General features: G+C 36.5%; 1 protein-coding gene across 2 annotated transcripts in view; it reads left to right on the top strand.

Moving 5' to 3' along the window:
* LOC139143202 (transmembrane protein 196-like) overlaps positions 1-22,622 on the top strand; it is an 81,858-nt gene that overhangs the window by 45,200 nt on the left and 14,036 nt on the right. For both annotated transcript variants that reach the window (XM_070713344.1, XM_070713343.1), the window contains exon 3: positions 5,118-5,174. In XM_070713344.1, the coding sequence (XP_070569445.1) occupies positions 5,118-5,174 (57 nt within the window). The remainder of the gene's footprint in view (positions 1-5,117; positions 5,175-22,622) is intronic.

Below are 22,622 nucleotides of genomic sequence, written 5' to 3'. Positions count from 1 at the left end.
TTTGGAGTTATATCACTAATTACTAAACTTCATAAAATATGCAAATGACCTATTTGTTAACTTGACACTGCCAAATGCTTCTCAGTACAATTAGATATTTATCAAACAATATCTGTACCCAATTTCACTGACTTGGGTGCTGTAATTTCAGAGTTATATACCTAATTACAAAGTTCATTAAATATGCAAATGAACCCTTAATTAATTTCACACTACTAAATGCTTTACACTACAGTTAGATATCAATCGGATCAGTTAGATATCAATCGGTGCAGTATCTGCAGCAGATTTCATCACATTTGGTGAAGTTATATCGGAGTTATATGACTAATTACAAACCTTCATAAAATATGCAAATAAGCTATTTATTAACTTGATACTGTCTAATGCTTCTAACTATAATTAGATATATATTAGATCAATATTTGTTGCAAGTATCATCAAGTTTGGTGCAGGAATTTCAGAGTTATCTCACTAATAACAAAAGTTCATTAAATATGCAAATGAGAAGGTAATTGACATGACACTCACAGTATCATCATAATGTTCTTAGATTGTCATCTGTGAAAAGTTTCATGAAATTTTGTGCAGTATTTCTTGATATATGTCTACACTGTCATTACCGTCTCCATAGGGAAACCATTGTACGGAAAAAAACGATATTGCATAACTTCATTAATATGCAAGCCTCACTAACCAAAATCTAATCAGTTCTTGCAAGTAGCACATGGTACCTGTGTACCAAATCTGACTTGAATCCGTTCAGGCGTTTTTGAGTTATCGTGTAAACAGACAGACAGACAGACAGACACACACACACACACACTAAACACACACACACACACACACACACACACACACACACGGACAGACAGACAGACATCGCTATGACAATAGCCCACGTGTATACACACGTGAGCTAAATAAAATGTAAGAGTCTGTGATTTGTGTTTGCTTAAAACAATTGTACGACGTAGTTTGAATCACTTAGGTTATGTTTCTATTGTATATTTTGAGTCTACCAATTGATCACATCGTGGTTTTGTATTTCCTTATATTCCGATTTTCGTTGATCGCGAAAACTTAAAAATTTTCAACAAAGAGAATTAATTTGTGCTCTTTGTGATCTTCGGTGTAATACATCAGTTGAAAGTCGTTGTTACACTCACTTCGCTGTTGAAACACTTTGTACACGTAAATGATGAACCTTTATAATAAGAAGTCTGTTTTTCCTGGCTCTTCAAAACTTCAGAGAAGAACGCAAAGGGAAAGTAAACGATTTTGGCCGATTATGTCACGTTGTTTCATAATATGGGCAAATTTGCGAAATTGGCATAGTTGAACGTAACTGTGGATCTAAGTCTTAAGATGCAGGGACTTGCCTAGCCAATGCATAACCTATGAACTCTATATTTATCTAATTTTTAAAAGCCTAAATAGAAAAATCCAAATATTGAATCATCGTTGTTTACAAAGCTATTAGCTAAAAAACAATATGATGTATTATTCTGGAGAAGAATAAATGTTTGACCGTGAGAAATAAAATATTTATCATAACACAGTACTTGTTAATAGCTGAAGAATCTAATAAGTTAGGTTGTCAACAGAAGCGTACTTTGTTGTTTTTGTTGTGCTAAGGTCTAAAATCTATCAAAAAACGATACAATGGAAAGTTTTAAAATCTGTCAAGAACGAATCTACGAAATTAGGGTCCAAAATCTGTCAAGTACGGTCCGACGATGATAAGATCATAGTCTCGTAAGTCGATTTACAATATGAAAATAATAGTCGGCATGGACTTTTCTCATTAAATGAGTTTTTTTAAAAAAGGAACTATCTATGAGCCTCTGTAGTTATACCGTTTGTCAGGAATCAGTCTAATGTACTATTGAATGAATTGGGATATTAGAATTATTTTCATTTCAAGGCAACACTTGCATGTTCCTTCGTGTGTTTAGATAACTGAACATTTTAAAAGAAATGCGTTGGTATTTTAAGCAGAGGCGAACAACATTGTTTGAACACTATGATTCATTCTTTCAAAAAATTGATCAAGCCAAGTAGCTTTGGCAACCCATGCCAATCGTAAAACAACCACAGAAACGGATTCCTTGTTTTAATTTGATCGTATTTCTTGCTCTACAAAAACTATACCTGGTGAAATTTAACATAAACTTGGCGCTAAATACCTTCTCATCGCAATTGTCCTCCTAAAATATGTCATTACTCAAACCATCAAATTTACAACTATTGATCCTTCACACTCGCATTCCTTCATCGGCAGAGAACTGATTGAATCTCTGAAAAAGTTGGCTGTTTCTATCGAATGCTACAGTTTCTGCCGTACGAACCAGTATTAGTACACTGACGTATGATCACAGCATTAGATAAATTCCAAGACATAAAACGCTACTGCCATAATATGTTTCAAATAGTTGCTGCATGATAAAGGTCTTCAGTGCAGCATTACAAATCAGGGCGGCGTCACCATACAGCATGGAACTCACGTCTACTCTAAGTCATACACACAGGAGCAACCAACCGTGCGTGAGTGTATCGTAAGACAGAGTGTGCCCCAGGGACAGATTTTCGGACTCTCAAAATGTACACCACTTTGCAGGTCCACACTTTGTATTGACTCATACATTTTGCCATAGAGGTATCACAGACAATGGCGGCTGTTTGAATTTTAAATATTTGTAAGTTTTAGGTAATTGCTCCCTTAATCTGTAATTTACAAGAAGTTGATTTTCATACTTTTGATTTGCAAAGACACTGGTTTAACATTTTCCCGAGCGTAAGTATGAGCAAATATTAACAACTCTCAAATAACCTTTGACCTGCCATCTTTTGACGCATTTTCCAGATATTTTTTTTTCCGTTTGTAAAATAGTTTTTCGTTCAAGTTACAAATCATGTCGCTATGCCAAGTATTCAACTGGTCTACACGACTTGAGTGAGAAATGTCCAATGTTATTTTGACGACTAAATTATGGTCCGAGCAATAATGGCCTAATCGACAATATTGCATATATTGGACATAAAGCATTATGTTGGCAAGGTTGATGCTGCGTATTTCAACATTGTACAGAAGAGGAATTGTTGTATCGCACAAAATCACCAAAATATTATCAAATTTACGGCCATTGTCCCTTTAATGGCGTCAAAATTACAGTACTAATTAGAAAATATGCGACGTGGTCGTTCCAAAACACTTGGAATCCTGTTTACGTAAGTCGAGCAGACTGAAAATGACTCCTCAGAATTCTGCACCTATAGTAAAAATGTCCGTTAAATCTTTGCCTCATGACGTTTACAATCTTTAAAATAGAGTCGGAGCTATTATTCTTCACCCGTAAGTTCAGATTTTGTGAAGTCAAATGAAGTCTACTTTCATCTATCGAAACATATCAAGGTTATCGTAGTTTATTCAGGCATTTGCCATCATCTGCCAAACCCAATTAACAGTACTGTAAGGCGCAGAATAAAAAGTTAGTAGCCATATGTCAGAACCAATCAAATGTGACCTAGCTTTTGGAATTTAGTTCACCGGACTGGTGCCTGCATTAAGCTGAGTGACACACAGCACCTCTATTGATTTTCTCAGTACACTACTTTTACAAAATAAAGTTCCATTTGCGATTACGCCATTGTCCTCCGGCTATATCCGACAATACTTTCCCAGGCTGATTATCGAGGCAAGAAACCCATTTACTGATTTCCTCTCTACACTGACCATTTTCTGTTAAGTGTATCATTATCTGCCAGTCGCCTTTGCTGTCTTATCTCACATCCAGTCTAATTACAGTTCAAAAGCTCACTGGACTGCCTCAGCTTTCACAGCTCGTCGTTTTCATTCCCAATCATATTTCATTATTACGTAGAAAGAAAAGTGTCGTCCCTTCAATACTTCTGGAATTATCAAGTGTTTAACTCTAAACGACATTTCCTTTGGTTCAGGTATGTAGATATCTTGAAGAGTGGCTACCCTGACTCCGATCAATTGTGAGTGGAACAGGGAAAGCTTATTTCTGAAGCTAGAAGCGATTAGGTGTGCACGTCTGCATTAACCTCTGCACTGACCTTTACAGTCCGTATTCATGGAATACAAGTAACGTCTTGCAGAAAATAATTAAATCTAGATATTTTCACCAAAAATGATTACTTCCATTTCGTTTTACTTCAACACGTGATTTGATTTCCAAAACGTCGATGTCAATTTCTCTCTCAAGAAAGAAAACCTGACATTTTCCTGCTGTAATCAATAAATGTTTTTTTATTCACATAAAATATCAGAATGAGTACATTTTAAACCAACAATATCTGCGATGCTGACTTTCTTAAATATGACGCATGGCATCGAAGATTTTTAAAATCTATATCTTAAACTAAATGGAAGTGTTGATGAGAACAGTGAGTGATTGAACAAGCTAGCCATGTATACTTACAAATATTTTGATGTTCAGTTTTTGTTAGCTAATTCAACCACATAGGACAGATTGTAACCATTGACCTTGGCTGTCAATTTAATATCTTGTGAATTAGGTGATGTCTTGATGACCTTAAATCTTATTTTTAGTTCCCTCGCATCAGGAGCGTGAATCAAATTCCAGATAAAAACACAAGCAGGAGACTGTATCCGACCATGGAGATAATCGACTGATAGCGTGTTGGTCGTTGGCATAGATAATGACTTGCTATTTCTGAAGGAAGTCTACAAATGTAACTTCTAAATAGTCAGTTACTGGATGTACAGCAGACCGAACGGTACTTTTGTATCGTTTTGAAGGTTTTGACATACTGCATAAAGTGATGCAACGCATCCATACACAGTTTATGATAATCACAGTCCCTTCATGGAGGAATTGTGGGTAAATATATGGTAAAGAAAATAGGGCGACATGCATTTACTTTTTTCCTATCTCGCCAAATTAAAATTTAATTGTATTGACAATGAAAACAGTGGCCCTAAACGTATCGGCAAAAATTACCAAACAATACACCCTGGAAATTAATATCAAATGCAGAATGCAAAGGTTCAAGATACAATAATGGATATTAATATACTTTTCCACAGTTTGCGTTGAATTTTTTTCTTCTTCTGCTTACATTCACAGTTCATCATTTGTGGAGTGCTTGGTCTAGCCTGTGCCAAGAGGAAAACTGCGTACATGGTAAGCACTCAAGTAATACACAATATGTCACTTTAGACAATTTACATCTTCTGCCATGAAATCCCAGAGATGCAGCATTTCCTATGAATAGAATTTGGTTTATTTTCCCCAACCTTCAGCAGTTTGAACGGAAAGATCTCTGGCCCGACGAAAGTACCTCAATGTGGCAGATAGGATTATATCAGTGTTAAATACACAACAGAAACGTGAACTCGGGCCTTGAAAGCTGTGGTTTCTCTAATAAAGGACACAGCTGTAAGGCTTTACTAGGTTTCATCTTTTGATGATGTTTCAGCTCACGCAGACCAAAATGAGATCACCTGCTCGTCACAAGTATGACCATCTAGGGAAAACGACTGTTTCTATTCTTAGAATCGGCGATTGCCCAAACATCCATGGCGATTTAAGTGCAAGTCAAGATGTAGCTTATCTCTTGTGTAATTCATAAATATTAGCTTGCTGTAGAACGTCATGGAATCAGATTGTAGAACCTCTAAAAGTGTTTCATTTTCATGAAACCAATTCAAACTGTTCAATGAAGTCTGAGATAACTAAAGGCGCCGTCTTTTCTTATCAGATGGTATTTCGGCTGCTCTGTACTTTGAAAGCACCAAAATGTCGTTTTAAACCGTTTGGTAACTTGGAAAGGGACAATCTTTTGCTCCAGAAAATTTCGTCCCGGCTAAATGTTGTTATAGTAATAGAAATGAACGTCTTGTCTAGCTGGTAACATTAAACATACCTAATCATTTCAATCACAGCAATTTTCCCTGACTCCATATCGCAGTCGATTCTCTAGTCATTCAGACTCAAATTTGAAAAATATTAAGACTTTATTATATTGTAAGGATGGATTAGTAACTCATTAAAAATCAGAACACTGTGCAATAAGCCTTACCTTTTACCAAATTTGTTACATTGCCAAAACAAGAACTCAGACCAAACTTTTCTATTTAATTTTAAAATTACCCTTTGATAACTTCTGTATTACATAAATTAGCATACTTTGTACGGCAAATTTTTGTTTGCATTTGATATGACCATTTCAGTACGATAATAATAGCTGGCTATAATTTTTCGTTACAAAGGATAAAACGTCCACGCATATTATTCTTTCTGCAGTTGGAAATGAATATTTTGCTCCAACCTTTGTAAAACAAGCTTTTGGATCTTCTTTACCTTCTAGTTTTATTTTCTGGTTATTTTTGTTTCGAATCATGTCAGAAGCCATGTTATTATGAACAAAGAGTCGTACATAATCAAATGTCGCCACAGACACGAGATTGACTTGGGACATCGTTTTGAAAGGTAGACGATTTGTTTATGGAAAGAAAGTCTCGTGACTTTTTCCATCGGTACCGTACCGTCAGTGAATACGGCATTTTAGTAAACAGTCGTGAAGTTAATGACTTGTGAATCAATACTTTAGCATAATATCAAGATCAGTACTAAACCAAGAGTTTGCAAAGTTTTTAAATTTTGTTCACACATGTTGATATTTCTGGTATACCAACAGTGATTTGAGTGCCGACACATTAATTTTACTCTAATTGATGTAATTGATGTAGGCAAAATATGGTCAAGTAATATTTACATCTGTCGATGTATTGTTTGTAATCTTTGAATTGTGCATACACTACACTCTTCTGTCGTCGTTGAAAGACATCGCAGAATGCGTCACCACTGATGTGTTCTTTTCAGAATAAACATATCTTCTCATGTTTATCACTGTGTTTTCACTTCAATTTTGACAAGACGCAATACAGCGGAGTTTGTTTCAAAATACAACTGCTGACTCACTCTCCCACACAATTTCCGCGTTGATTTGTAACAGTTAAAAGAGTATAAAGATTGTCGTCATGCTTGCCTCATATATAAAATGAACCAATCTATAAGTGGGCTATCATGTCTCAGTTGAAATAATTTAAAGAGAGACAGTCGTCGGAACTGCGCGTGTGCGACATTCTTGTTTACAAACAATGTATTTCATGCATGGTATCTAGATGTATCAAGGCAACATGGCTGCGATATTCATTGTTAACAAACATGTTTAACTTTCATCAATCGCCAACGTAAACTAGATATAGTGTTTATATCGGTCGTAGGGATCCCTGGCAACCTTTGAGCAGAGTTTCGACGACTGCCTCCCTTTAAAAGAACATTTCATATAGGGTTGTTAAAATGGCCACACTTCTCAGTATCAGGTACATCGGAAGATCCAGTCACAGAAGGGTACTCCATTGAGTACATACACCTGACAGAATCTATCATTGTGGATATCAGGTAGAGAAAACATACTTCATGCATATTGTACGTGATCGATAACGTAGATGTAGATGCGAAATATTCCAATAATATGAAACGAAAAAAACTAGGCACTGTCTTGCCATTGGCTAGTGAAAAGTTAACTCATGTCCATATTCAATCGATGACGAGATGGCTCAACTTTCGTAATTTTCATAAGGCCAAGAAATTTGGATGGAAGTAGAAACTTACAAACCATTCGTTTAACAATACAAGTCTCGGCTTTCCTTCTTGGCGTTACTCATATGATTTATGATTTATGAGTACACAAATACTAGTATGGGGAGTTTTGATAATGAGCTGTGGGGTGGAGGGGACGTTGTGATAACGCCAAATTTCGAGTGAATTCAAAATGTATACTTTTGTAAATCATTTCACTGATGAAGCATATAGATTTGTTAAAAACTGTTTGATTGTTATTGATTGAATCTGGATGCTTATGAAAGTATGTCAAGTCAGAACTATCGATGTTGGTTTAGTCACAGTTCAAATTGCTTAGACATGCATGAGTTCCTGCCTTTAGATCGTTATCTAACCTAGAGATCGCTTTCTCATGATGACAAATCGATTTAGCCGCCATGAATGTCATGAAATGGTACGTAGAAACTAAATTGCGGTGAATCTTATAAATTATGACCGACTTTGAATTTGAAAAAGCGATTCGGGGTTATAAAGACACGGTTTCTCATTTGCCGAGAGACGCATCTTTCATTAAATATGTATGGATTAATGTCGACCTATTACAACAGCATATCAGTAAAACTTTGTTCGTTGGCAAACTGCAATTTTTGATCATGACCAGAGTTTTCCAAAGGAAATTACACAAGGTACCCCTTCAGTCGGAACTGTGATACATAAATCACACAGTGTACATTGAATAATTCACGTGTGCAGTGTTGTGATTATTGAAGACAAAAATAAAGGTTTCACTTCAAATTGATTTCGTTCAACATCAAATAGAGAAGTTTGGAATACAATACACGTGTATTTCAAACCGCATGGTTTGTGATATGTTCAAAATAATTCATGTTCATACATAGCGCTATCGGGAAAATATTCAAAATAAACGGGAAACTTTCGCACGATTTCATTCTGTTTGCCAACGTTCTTTCGTCTTCAAAATAACATTGTCGGGTGCCTCGACAATAAATACCCATTCTACATACGAGGACGTCATTTGTTCAAATAGTTCTTCGTGTTCGAACATTCCCGTATTTCAACAACTCCATGGAAAGCATAATTTTCACACGATTGCATACGATTTTTCTATTGTCTGTTGCTTACTCAGGAGCTCCAGAGAATGGGTTTAAATAGTTGTACCACTGATATGATGTAATGATGCGATGGGCATTTTGTTACGTCATCAAGAGTAATGTTAACCCACTTGGTCTCTTGTCGCTGAAGTATTTGAAAAGCCAAATCTTTAGCCAAGTGTATTTTGAATTCCACGGTGAAATTAACCATGATACTGATTCGATGTAACAAGCCGTGTTTAAATATTTATTTTAAAATGTGCCTAAGTACAACTCAATATTGATAAAGAGTATTAAGGCAGATAGAATTCATTGTATTAGACATTTGGCGCATAGGAAATGACAAACACTCCCTTTTAGGAAAACCCTTAATATACTTATATTGATCGCATCGCTTCTCTTGCTTAGACAGCTTTACAGTAATAGCGTTGAGAAAAATTGCAACTAATATTACTGCAGGCTGTAAAACACATTTCGCCATCTGCCCACGCTTTAATGCTTCTTTTCGCGTCACTTCAAACACAAAGCACGTGTATACATTGCTATTGTTCTGTCTTGCATTCCGTGCTATCCTTATTCAAATACCTGCGGGTTTTTTGGAAGTATCTCGATTTCAAGATCCATGTTCACAAATCCATTAACAAACAAAATCTAACGTACTTACAAAATACTCACCTCTTTATAATGACTGTGAAAGACATCGACAACAACTATGACTTGCTGCAAGTGAATATGAAACAATATCGTACCGATTTAGTCTTGTTTGTAAAATTGGTATATGAGGTGCACCTCTGGTAATTATGTTACTTGACACATTCTTTTTGAATGTATTCCACAGAACCCAATTAATTTTGTTATTTCCTTCATAAAATATTTGCAATAATCATTACAATAATGTAAGACATTCTGACTGACATTATACCTGACATTCATACCTAGACGTATTGTTTGAAATTAGACAAAAACACTATGTACTAAGCTGTATGACAAAAGAGACGATTTCAATTTTGAAATCATAAACTTTCCTTTTTGTCGAGCAATATACCATCATCTCCAGCTTATGGTGTGTATATTTCACAACTTCTTAGATACAGTAGAGCATGCAATTCATATGAAGACTTTCGAGTTAGACACAGCCTATTAGCTCAAAAGTTAGTGAGGCAAGGGTCTTCAGAAAGTCGATTAGTGAAATCATTTAAGAAGTTCTACGGTAGATACGGAGATGTTGTATCAAAATATGACCTGTCTGTTACTCAAATGATGAGTGACAGCATACCAAATTTGGACTCACAAAAGTAATTTGGTGATTCACCAAATAACAATGGATTTGTCGCTTTGGGTCAATCTTGACGGGTGCGGCTAGCTGGCAGGGTACGCTTACCCATTCCGGACACCTGGTACCACCACTACTTTGTGGTTCAAGATGACCCCATTGCCTTTGTCATTTTCAATATGTTCCTTGGACCTGGTAACTTTCTCAGTTACCTTGAATGATAACGATTATTGGACCTGATTTGATGACATTTTAGGTATAACATTTTCCCCAATTTCAATAGTTTTTTATCAGTCAAAAACATAATATTTAAATGTTATATTCGCGTGAGAAACTTTTGTAGGTTACGACTAGCTATAGTTTGTGTACTAACTTTTGATTATAGAAGTAATGTGAGTCGCATTGAATGCCTTGGCTATCATTCTATAGTTAGGGCTGTAGTGTATAAAACTAGCAAATCAAAACCAGGAACCTATCTTTGAAGAATAATACTGAGCAATGTCTTTAAAGCAATATTTCGGCGAATAACTTAGGGACCACTGGTATACATTGAAATGAGAATAAATAAAGATTAGAGTATTAGATGCTATTTTGATGGAAAGTGACGCATCAAAGACAACACTACATTGTCTACGCTTCAACATCTATTGAATCGAAATGGTCGAAATACTGAATATGTAGATTTAACAAGTATCCATTTCCCTTGGTAATATGGACCTTATTTTGCTTAATAATTGATATTTTGTGTTTTTCGTGTCAAAACCAGTCCCATGATACCGACATTCTCATATTTTTATCGATAATTGGATATTGCCAATTGACTAGAATACGTACGCCCTGCTCTCATAGCGTTTCACAACACAGATTGTGGACACTAAATCTGGTATACCTAGAACTGAACATGTTGCGGGCTTTGATGAATGGTCACGTTTTCACTTGAAAAGCCTCTAGAATACGACTTTATGATTGTGCTAGGTAAAGTAGCTTCATTAGGTGTTTTTCACGTACTCAACCAGTCTATCTCTCAGCTTCTTGCGGATTATTTGGTAATTAGTATGTATGTGCTGAGCATACTCCACTGCAGCGAAACAGGCGCCATTTTGTTTCTAGATTGTCTGTCTATAGCCATCGCTAAAATGCAACTTTAGGATAATCTCCATTGAATATGTAAATTGCCTTCAACAGCACTTAGAGTGGAAAGTAAACCCTATTCACAAACATGCACTAAATGTTATTGTCTAAATAGCAGGTAAAATATTTGATAGGATTACGTTGTTTAAACAGTACCAGTCCGAACGGATAATCTGAAATATAATCAAGACACTAGAAATATGATTATTTAAGTTTAAGCGATAGTGGAGACGTCTAGTAAGATGTTAGTTCAGTATCTTAAACAAATTAGTTTCGTGTTCCAATAATCGATCAGTTAAAAAGGCATCATCTTCAAGTCGCAAGACTACTCTGTGTATTCTGAATTGTTGTTTCTTAGACTACCACTTTCGATACATTGTATAATATCTTTTAATTTGTCCAGAGGTTCTGAGAACACAACTCATCTATCGTAGACTTTGTGACGTCTGTACTGGCCTCTGAGAGTGTCCCCATGCAATGTTCATCGTTTGTTGGTGATACGGCCGGCATCTTTTCTCAATTGGGAAATACATTATGCTGTTGATTCTACAACTAGCCCCCTTGGTCCATTTGGCAACATTTTCCATCTTTTACTTCTGAGACTAAGATTGTCTATCCTTTGTCCAAGCATTCTCTCTAGATTGTTCTGTCAGTCGAGATCGCTACGTATGATGTCCAGTTATGTGATCTTATTGGTTACTTATTTGGTAAAGTATTAACCAGAGTATAATAGAACATAGTTCTGTTTCCTTTTTATAACCCTAGTAAAATAGGACTTCAAGCGTCGAGGGCGGTTACCCCTGGAAACTGTCCCCCCCCCCCTACATTTCCCCTGACCTCTGACCCTAACTGCTGCATGGAAAATGTCCAGGGAGTTACCAGCCTAATACTATTATGCTGCAGTCAAAACCGATGTGACATACACAGTGGTCTTCTTACTGCATGATTTGTCACGTAACTTAACATGAAGAATGTTCTCAACTACACAGACACAAGTACTGCCAAACAGAATGTCGACATCAAACATAAAATATCCACTAACGTCTCTTTTTGATTTTAAATTTTCCATCGTCCCTTCAGATTTCCCTGAATAAAAGGTCGACGAACATTACAATGTTTTATCGGGACAAACTGACCAGTGAGAGTAAACAATGAGTTGAGAGTCAAAGAAACGACTCGACACAGACGTTATTTGCACATTTACTAAGACGATAGAAACATCACCTGCTACCTTCCATCAGGCCATTATCAAATTTACTGCGCAATTGACTGACAACCGAGTTAATTATAGGACGATATCAGACGCAATCAGAGCCGAATGGTACAAGCAATTTCAGCGACATCGCCTTTGTACCCCATATCGAGCCATCTTCTCGGCAGTTTAATGGGCACACATTATTCATCTCACAGACTTGTGGTGTAAGAGCTTTGAGATGTTCCATTAAGTACTTAAACACTATCTAATGAATCACTTTGCTGACAAAGAAATATTCTGCACGGGCTTTCATTTCTGGACATCATCAGCTACTGAGAGCTTCCTTTCCAGTCTAGCATCCAAACTAAATGACTCTATTTATATTGATTGAAGCGGTACTTCGACTGTATCTAATGTGAAATAATAAAATATTTTCAATGTATTAAGGTTTGCGGGTACTTTGCATAACACCGTCTGAACGAAATAAACGTAGCCTATATTTTCTCAAAGATATTTTAATTTCAATGTTTTACGCACTTTCACCTTCCTGTTCATGTGTGTTCATTTTTTTCGCATTCCGTTATTTTAAGTATTTCCGTGATGCATGTGTTGGAAATCGCCACCATGTCCAATCCTCCAGTTCAAAATCAGACGACAACCAAAGTGATAGTCTGCTGTTACTCTAAACGTATCTCCAGTACACTGATGCAAGTGTATTGGACTTAACAACTGAGCGCTTAATCTAAAATATCTAAAGATGCATTTTGTGATTACACTGCAAACACATCGGAGTCCCAGTGAAATAAACACCTCAAATAATACAAGACAAACAGTCAGCTTACGCCTTCTAACAAGCTATAAAGGGAGACAAATCTAGTATGTAGCAGATTTACATTTATTTATGTAATCATAAAAGTCCCGTACTGAAAAACAGCCAATCTTCTGCTATTTTAGTTTATTGTACACAAGACACTGTAAAGCTGATACCTGAATTTACTTGTTTTGTGTTGTCGACCAGAGTATCTCTGATAAACAAGGTCGCCCCTTCAAGTGAGTACAGCATGAATTTGCACTATAATTGAACCCTGGAGAATATTTCAACTCTGCTTCGGACAAGTGGCGGCTGAACGAATCTACTGATTCGTTGACGGGAGCGAAAATTAGTTTTCGCTGTAGACAGCACAGCAACATGAGAGTGGTTTCTCAGAGCCGATAATTGCAGAAAATTCGTGCCATCGTCACCGACTGCCGTATCTGTTAAATCTAGAAACATTTATTTTAGCCGACGGGCAAATTTCGACCCTCGTTTCAATAAAGCCTGCTCGCAATATTGATCGCTGGTACTCGTTAAAATCTGTGGTGATCAATAAGCGAGGAAGATAAGTTGACAGGTGAAGTTTGCATCGCTATCTACTGCCTACACATCATGGAATGTTGGAATCTCTGCCCAGAAAACAACACGTCCAGACACATTTCACAGTGCGATGGCTGCTAAGTCATGTGTAGTTTTTGTAAATGAGGTAATAATGTGGAGGAATTCTTCAACAAATAATTCAACTGTCAAAAGAATGGCATTCTAAGCGTCTTGAAATCAAAACGCTGTCTGTCGTAACGGAGAAAAAGAACCTATAATTCACAATGACAATTCATTCGATTTAATCAACTGATTTGAAATATTACTACTCTCAGTGAACAAAATCTCAATGCTACAGTTCAATTAAAACCTTATTGAAAATTTGATGTGGGGAAATTAAACCTTAATTGAAATCTTGACGTTGGGAATTAAAATTAAGGGAATTGTGTCTGTAACGAGGTTTTGTGATTTCTCTCTTTTCAAAGTGTTCTGATTAATGACAGTTTCTATTTGACGCGTAAACTATTGTAATTTATGCACCACATATCTTGCAATTACATGGAACAGGACTTCTTTAAAATTCTGACACTGTTATATAATTGATAGAATCAGATTATATTGACGTATTCTCGTGCCTGTTCAAATGCCCTTGAAATTTCAATGTGTCTTTTATTTTGAAATACGTAAGTGTTCTACGCAAGTACGCTCTTATTCAAGTGTATGTATGTATGTATGTATGTATGTATGTATGTATGTATGTATGTATGTATGTATGTATGTATGTATGTATGTATGTATGTATGTGTGTATGCATGTATGTTTATATGTATATATCAATGTGTGTATGTATGTATGTATGTATGTATGTATGTATGTATGTATGTTGTATCTATGTATGTATCTATGTATCTATGTATCTAGACACGCAAACACCTGCATTTGCATGTGCTGTTTTGAAGTGAGTGCGTGCGAGGGTGTGTGTGTTTTCAGACATGAATGTGTTGATAACTGATTAGTTAACGGTCGATATGTAGGCTCATGTGTATACTGGCTTTTAACGAACTCGGTTTTATCAGCATCGAATTTGCTCTAGAAATTCTACTTCGTGCAAACAAATGTTCTCACATTTTTGACAACATTGAGCTGCTTGCAACCTTAATCCAGTTCTTTTACGATCAGTCAATCCACTAGCATATGATGTCAGAACGACAGAACTGACGAGATATTTCAATTAAGATATGCTAGTTCATATGATGATATTTGCTATTTATACTTGGCAACACACATGGTTAAATTAGGAGTAAATAATTTACAAACGAATATAGGTATTAAAATTTGAAATAAATCCGGTGGATTTCAGGAACCAGAGTATAATAAACAAAGTCTCACTTAATTAAATTTTCAAACCATGTAAAGCTACTAGCATGGGAGTTCGCTGGTCACATTTCAAATGAATTCAGTCTGCATCAAATTCATCAATGGTTATTTGGCATCGATCACTACTTAATCTAAAAAACCCTGAAAAATGCGTCATCTTTGAAAGAAACATGGTTAAAGTGAAAACGAATTCTAGCAATATATTCTACATATTACTTTGTCAAGAACGTTATTTCATGAAATGACGCAGTTTAAGATTATTCCTTAATAAATCTAACCCGGCTAGAACTGTTGATACACCGCATTATTTTTTCCCATGGTACCTTGCAATTATATTCCATGGCAAAATATCAGTATAAAGGGACTGAACCGAAAAAAATTATAAAAGTCATAGTGTTTATCGAACACACTTGGTATGGCCCTCAGCAAGTCACGGCGTCCCTTGTCAGTAATTCACGTCGCCCATTCGACCGAAAGAACATTGCATTCATAACATCATGCACAGCGAAACCTCTCAGTTGAAATGAAACCCGGTGTGAGTGGAGAAAAGCGTAACAAGCATGCTATCTGACAAATAATCTATGCTTCTAAAGTTCGTCGTTTGTCGAAGCGTTACTTGTAAAGCTATCACCCCAGGACATATATTGTTATCTTTGCCTAGATGTGTCAAGACGAAAAAGATATAGAAATAAAGTTTTGTCACTTCACTGCTTTGATACGAGCAAACCGTACTAAATTTTAAAAAGTGATGTTCTTCTCAAACTAATTCCGACACATCAATTTTTCCTTTCCTGGTTTCATGGATATTTATGAATTACAGAAAATCATATAAATTGTCTAATGTATGCCTCCCTCAATCCCATACTTAACCATCATCAACGCTATTGTCAACATCTTCACCATGTTCACTGCAAACGCCACGGTCATCTACCACACGGTCATCTACCACGGCCATCACGCCATCACTTGTGGCCAACGTTAATGCCATCTCAACTACTATCCAAGCAATATTGTCGTAATCAATAATATTCGTAACCACCATCATCATCATCGTCGTCGTCGTCGTCGTCGTCGTCGTTGGCACCGTCATCTTCAATATTTCCCATCCATTGTGAATACTGGTCACCCAGTCATGTCGATTTTGTCACGGACAACAAGCGAAGTTAAACATTAAGTTGTGATAGTTTTTTAAAATTCGGATGAATATTAGCGGTGCAACAACGATATCGTGACTTGTACACATCTCGTTACCGCTTCCTCTAATCTACCTTCAACTTGTCACTGTGCCGTTATCAAACAAGCAGCATGAAACTATACTGAAGTTACTTAAACTTCGTGTTTTTACATACGTAACCATATAGCCTGACATTTCAATATTCTGTGATTTAAATGACTTAATTGTCATGACTAACTATAAATAAATGTGTTCTGAAGACAATATCTCAAAGTTTTAATTTATTCATCTGGCTTATAAAACAGTTGGTGACCTTTAATTTTGAAGATCGTACGAAATGTTTTATCCCACACCTTTAAAGCAACCGGTTCGATCCCTTACCATTCCTAATTAAAGTTATCATTAATAGAGTAGAATCTTGTGATGGTATTGAATGCCAGGTCTGAAGGATTCAAATTGTCACTGATTTGCTTTCTCATTTCACCTCAATTAAGAAGAAATTTTGCTACCTTAGCAACGCACAGGTATTGTTCAAATTTCTTCGATGTTCAATGTCTTCGATGTTCCATGTACGAATGCACTTGACTTACAGTGTTTTTTCACCGATTTTACGTTAGTAGCTTATCTCTCTCTTATCTATTTTCTTGTTTCTTTACAATGTCAGAAATAAAACTTTTGCAAAATAATATCTAAAATCTCGACCTCATCAAGTGGCCTGTTCTAACATCTCGATAATTCGTAACAAATGCGGTACATTAAAGCAACGGGTTTCCTTATTTTTCTTTTCTTTTCTTGTTGAACGTTACTTTCGTCACGCATAACACAGATTGAACAGAAGCGGAAAACCCCGGATGAGAAAACCCCGGATGAATGAAGGCCGGATTCTTTTCAACTGAAATGAAATAAATCAAGCAAGTTATTCACTAGCGCCTATTTCATTGATTAACATTGTCTGTCAATATTTCAAGCTTTCAATTAACGTTGAAATTCGTCTTAAAAAATAAACATCTGAATAAGTAGATAAACAGTTTCTCTGTCCTAGATTTCTTAACACATTTCAGCAAACTAGTAAACATTTTGTTCAGACAGAACTGGTCATAAGAATGAATATCCATTAATCGCTATCTCTTAATTTCTTAATTGTTCATAATGTCAATAAGAAAACATTCTCACCCGTACTGCGTGTATACGGCCGTACGGAGGATGTTTGTCGGACCATCGATTTGTAATGTCGATAGGAAAACATTCTCACCCGTACTGCGTGTATACGGCCGTACGGAGGATGTTTGTCGGACCATCGATTTGTAATGTCGATAGGAAAACATTCTCACCCGTACTGCGTGTATACGGCCGTACGGAGGATGTTTGTCGGACCATCGATTTGTAATGTCGATAGGAAAACATTCTCACCCGTACTGCGTATACGGCCGTACGGAGGATTTTTGTCGGACCATCGATTTGTAATGTCGATAGGAAAACATTCTCACCCGTACTGCGTGTATACGGCCGTACGGAGGATTTTTGTCGGACCATCGATTTGTAATGTCGATAGGAAAACATTCTCACCCGTACTGCGTGTATACGGTCGTACGGAGGATGTTTGTCGGACCATCGATCTGTAATGTCGATAGGAAAACATTCTCACCCGTACTGCGTGTATACGGTCGTACGGAGGATGTTTGTCGGACCGACCATCGATTTGTAATGTCCATAGGAAAACATTCTCACCCGTACTGCGTGTATACGCCGTACGGAGGATGTTTGCCGGACAATAGATCTGTAATGTCAATAAGAAAACATTCTCACCCGTAGTGCGTGTATACGGCCGTACGGAGGATGTTTGTCGGACCATCGATCTGTAATGTCGATAGGAAAACATTCTCACCCGTACTGCGTGTATACGGCCGTACGGAGGATGTTTGTCGGACCATCGATCTGTAATGTCGATAGGAAAACATTCTCACCCGTACTGCGTGTATACGGCCGTACGGAGGATGTTTGTCGGACCATCGATTTGCAAAATATCATCCTGATTGATACAAGATGATAATAGTCTTAACACAGAAATCATCCCAAAGAAGGCGACACCTGAGACCTTACATCCGGGATCTAGGATTATTATTTATAAACAAATCAATCGTTCCCATTGAGTTGTGACAAATCGATATAATAAATGTCTTCATAAACGCTGTATTGAATGAATCTGAATTGAAATGTTTTATAGTAAGGGTAATTCAGACATGAATGATGGGTGGACAGGAGGAAATCAGGAGTGCTTCATCTATAAAATGATGCTCCCTAAATGCCCTTTTCTAATATATATATATATATATATATATATATATATATATATATATATATATATATATATATATATATATATATATATATATATATAGATAGATAGATAGATAGATAGATAGATAGATAGATATATATATATATAGATATATATATATATATATATATATATATATATATGTATGATGTATGTATGTATGTATGTATGCAATCGAATTCTATATCCGTATGAGCAACTCTCACAGCGAACGGAAACGGAAAACTTTCTCTTCAACATTATGTTATTTTGTGTATTAAATGATTATTCCGATTTTGTTAATGACTACAGCACTTTGTAGATGAGTGTGATCTTTAGACTTTGCTATACAATGTCTAGCAAGTCGACTGGCAAACGACAGTGACCTTCACTTATTAAGAGGAGAATAAAGTTAGATTTCCATGAGCAGTTAGCTGTAAGTTTTTTAAGGAATGGGTAAATTTAATGACTTGTTCTGTTCTGAACTATATGTAAGTACGTTTTCCAAAATAAACTAATACAATAATAACAAGTCATTATCAATGACATAGTCCCCACGTGGTAAATGACTTTGCAAACCGTTGACAGATGATGGTGACGTGATATTTGACAACAGATATCAGGAAAATGGTGGAGAAAACGTATTGGTGTGTATATGCAGTTGACGTCGAATGTATGAATGGAATCAGTTAGCTAAATTTGAGAAATAGTTGGGTGTGTGATCAATTGTTGTAATGTGATTATATGAAGCCTGAGTGTTGGTTTGTGATACAGATGGATATGAGTGGACATATGCAGAAGTCCCTCACATGGAACATGTCTGCAGGTACTGTAATTTTTTTCCAAAATGTTGACCTGGCAATGTATGAAGCTCAGTTTTACAAGCACAAGAGTAAAAAGTGACTTGACTTGAGAGCACTGGGCACAGAGGGAAATGCAGGGCTGTTAATTATATCTGTCAATGTAACGGCTTTATCGAACATTAATCCAGATTCGCACTAAGATTCAGCAAATTCCATTTTCATTGAGATAATTCTCTGCATGAAAGGTGACTGACATCCCTGTAGTTCACTGTTATTAAAAATCACAATCATAAAAACTAAAAACTGCACTTCACAAAACTGTGTAAATATATTTTAACTTGAGTTTTTTGAACTGTCAGCGTGAAAGTCAGGAAATTTCAGAATCTGATTCGGAGTAACTTCATTGCAAACTTCCAGAGCTGACATTCATTTTTGCAGTAAATTTTTATCCAATACAACAATAACAACAACAAAACGAACATGCATTCACTAACCACATTTTGCCTGGTATAAAAAACTTGACCTGACATATTTTAGCTAATATTTTGTTCATTTAAACGCCATTATTAAAAACAAACAAGGCTATCTGGCAGCCATATTGGATCATTTACTAAAATAACTTACGTCCAAATGTAAGTTACAGTTCTTTGTACTTATGCCAAGTTTGAAATACATTGGTCAAAACCTGTCTGAGTATTGACTGTAGACATCAAATATAGGAAACAAAATGGTCGTCACGCGACCATATTGAATTGCGCCACAAAACAAATTGACATGCATATGTATGACATGGTAGTTTGAAAGAAATCGCTTTAGGCACCTCTGAGAAATTTGCGTGCACGGACTCACGTATGGACACGGACATGACCAATCTATACGTTCCCCGGACTCTTTCCCTGAAGACTAACAAAGATACGACCAAGCCAGGACCTGCATTAATGATATTACAGCGAAGAAGTAGTTTTGAGTTTAATACCCCTTTTAATGAAAAGATCTTGATCTTGCGTACTTGTTTGCAAGTCTCTTTGGATCACCATCCTTTCTTGGTTTCCTAAAACGACAGCTATAACTACAAATTATTTCATATTTATGCCCTGTTGATTGTTAACTTCAAATAGAATTATTCCCGGAAGGTTTTTGGGAATTCACGCTGTATCGGGCATTGCCACTGGGATACTGGTTAGATGCAGTTGGAAAAAACCTGACTTGCTGTGTTTTCCTGTCTGCGCATGCTCAGATTGATTCGAACTGCTATCTATGGCAATTTTCTGACACTCAAAGAGGCAAAATTCTCATTTTGAGAGTCACTGAATTACTTAAACCGTGGAGCCTCCGAACTCAATTGAAATTAACACAAAGCAGAAGTGGTGAACATTAACACACAGTCCTCCAGGCTTTGTGTGGAAAGACTGCGATTTACAGAAAGCGTTTAAGAATGCAGACGTGGAAAATGAAACCGCTTTGAAAAATACTTTTGTTGAATACAAGAATAGCGATGTCAAAAAAATCAACCGAGGATTTTAATAAAGAAGATATTGATATCTTGATACACTGATGATGGTATAGGTAGTTTAGACGAGTGAGATACCAATGATATGCCATGGATTGGTTGGTATGAGAACATCTCACGTTACAAAAGTCAAAGATATTTTACAATCTTCATTCGCAAGATGGTTGTAGAAAGACAATCATTGTCTTAACTTTAACTGTATGCAGCCATTGCAAAAAGAAGCTCACACACATTGAATGGATAATTCCGCACTTTATGGTATTATCGAAAACATGGGGTTTCTCTGGTCACTTTGTGGTCTGATCGAAGCCTTGGGGTTTCTCTGGTCACTTTGCGGTCTGATCGAAGACATTTCTCTGGTCACTTTGTAGTCTGATCAAAGACATAGGGTTTTTCTGGTCACTTTGTAGTCTGATCGAAAACATTGGGTTTCTCTGGCAAACTCAAAAATGTTATAACTGAAAGCATCGATATAACATTTAACTCAATATTGTGGTTTTAGTTGACCCTTGACCCTTGCAACATAAAAGATCAAAACTCCTCAAAAGTGTTCAATATTAGATTTGATAGCAACATTAATGCTGTCAATTTTAACAATCCGAGTAATATTTCCACGTCGGTTTCTAATGAACTCGGAACATCACCTGCAATGGCTGTTGTATAGATATTGCCCTTTTCCTTTCAATTTTCATCAGCTCGGTCAATGCAGCTCCATTTTCGCATCAAGCACGCTGAGTTATTTTACGAAAGTGAATTGCTATCAATCAATGGCATTGTCTGCCCATTTGTTAGAAAGCAACTCTCAGTGGCCCACCCACGGTCCAGCACGTCGCCTGCTTATTTATAAATAGTGTATATTGAGAAGGACTGGCTCATGTTCTAGCTTGGGACTTCATTAAGTGGCTATCATGCTGTAATGTAATAAGTCTGTAAATTTAATCAATTTTACTGTGCTAAACCTGTCTTTCTGAAAATGTCCAGTCGTTATGCTAGCTTCAGTACACAACTTTCTAAATTCAATCCACTGGTCGCGTTAATCCACCAAGATTGCGCTGCATTGTTCAGTGTTGAAGCGGCAGTCAGGTCTGAATACAGGCTCTAAATTAATTGAATTGACGGCAGCCAACCAAATTACGTGAACATTAGCTAGGTTTTTAGCACGCAAAATACGTCGCTGTGAGCTAATACAAAATTAGAGACAGAAATGTTTGTGTCGTACATGTAACCAAATACAGTCCAAGCCCTCTCTGCTTCAATACGTAATAATATTTTACAGGTTTTCACCTGATTTCAAATCTCTCTTGTGAGATTTATTCACTGTAGAATTTCCAAGATCATTGGATTAGTTAGAGCCTGTTTAGAACTGAGAAATCTACACGCTGTTACCAATTCAGTACTTAATGTCAGTATGGCGAGAAAATCAATCCACAGACTCCCGTCACTCGTTATACTGTGAGTGACGTCATAAAGTGCCATATCGGGGGAAAAGGTGAAGACAAACAAGTAAAAAACTCTAAAATTTAAAAAAAATTACTATTTGTCGATCAACAAACAGACCGGCATTCTGCCTTCACAACACCTAATGTAATATTAAAAACAAAATTTTGAAGTGCAATGCAAGAGTATGCGTCAGACTTCATCGCGTGAACAGTGAAGTTACAACCGTCGCATGCCAGAAAGCCTCCAAGATTCAGTATCAAACAAAACGTTCGTAATTGTATGACGAAACATTCCTGAAATTGAAAACGTGAGATTTA

The sequence above is a fragment of the Ptychodera flava genome, chromosome 11 (assembly GCF_041260155.1).
Source record: "Ptychodera flava strain L36383 chromosome 11, AS_Pfla_20210202, whole genome shotgun sequence".
In the NCBI taxonomy this organism is placed as follows: Eukaryota; Metazoa; Hemichordata; class Enteropneusta; family Ptychoderidae; genus Ptychodera; species Ptychodera flava.
The sequence above is the reverse complement of the archived record's forward strand: the minus strand, read 5'-3'. Positions and strand labels throughout refer to the sequence as shown.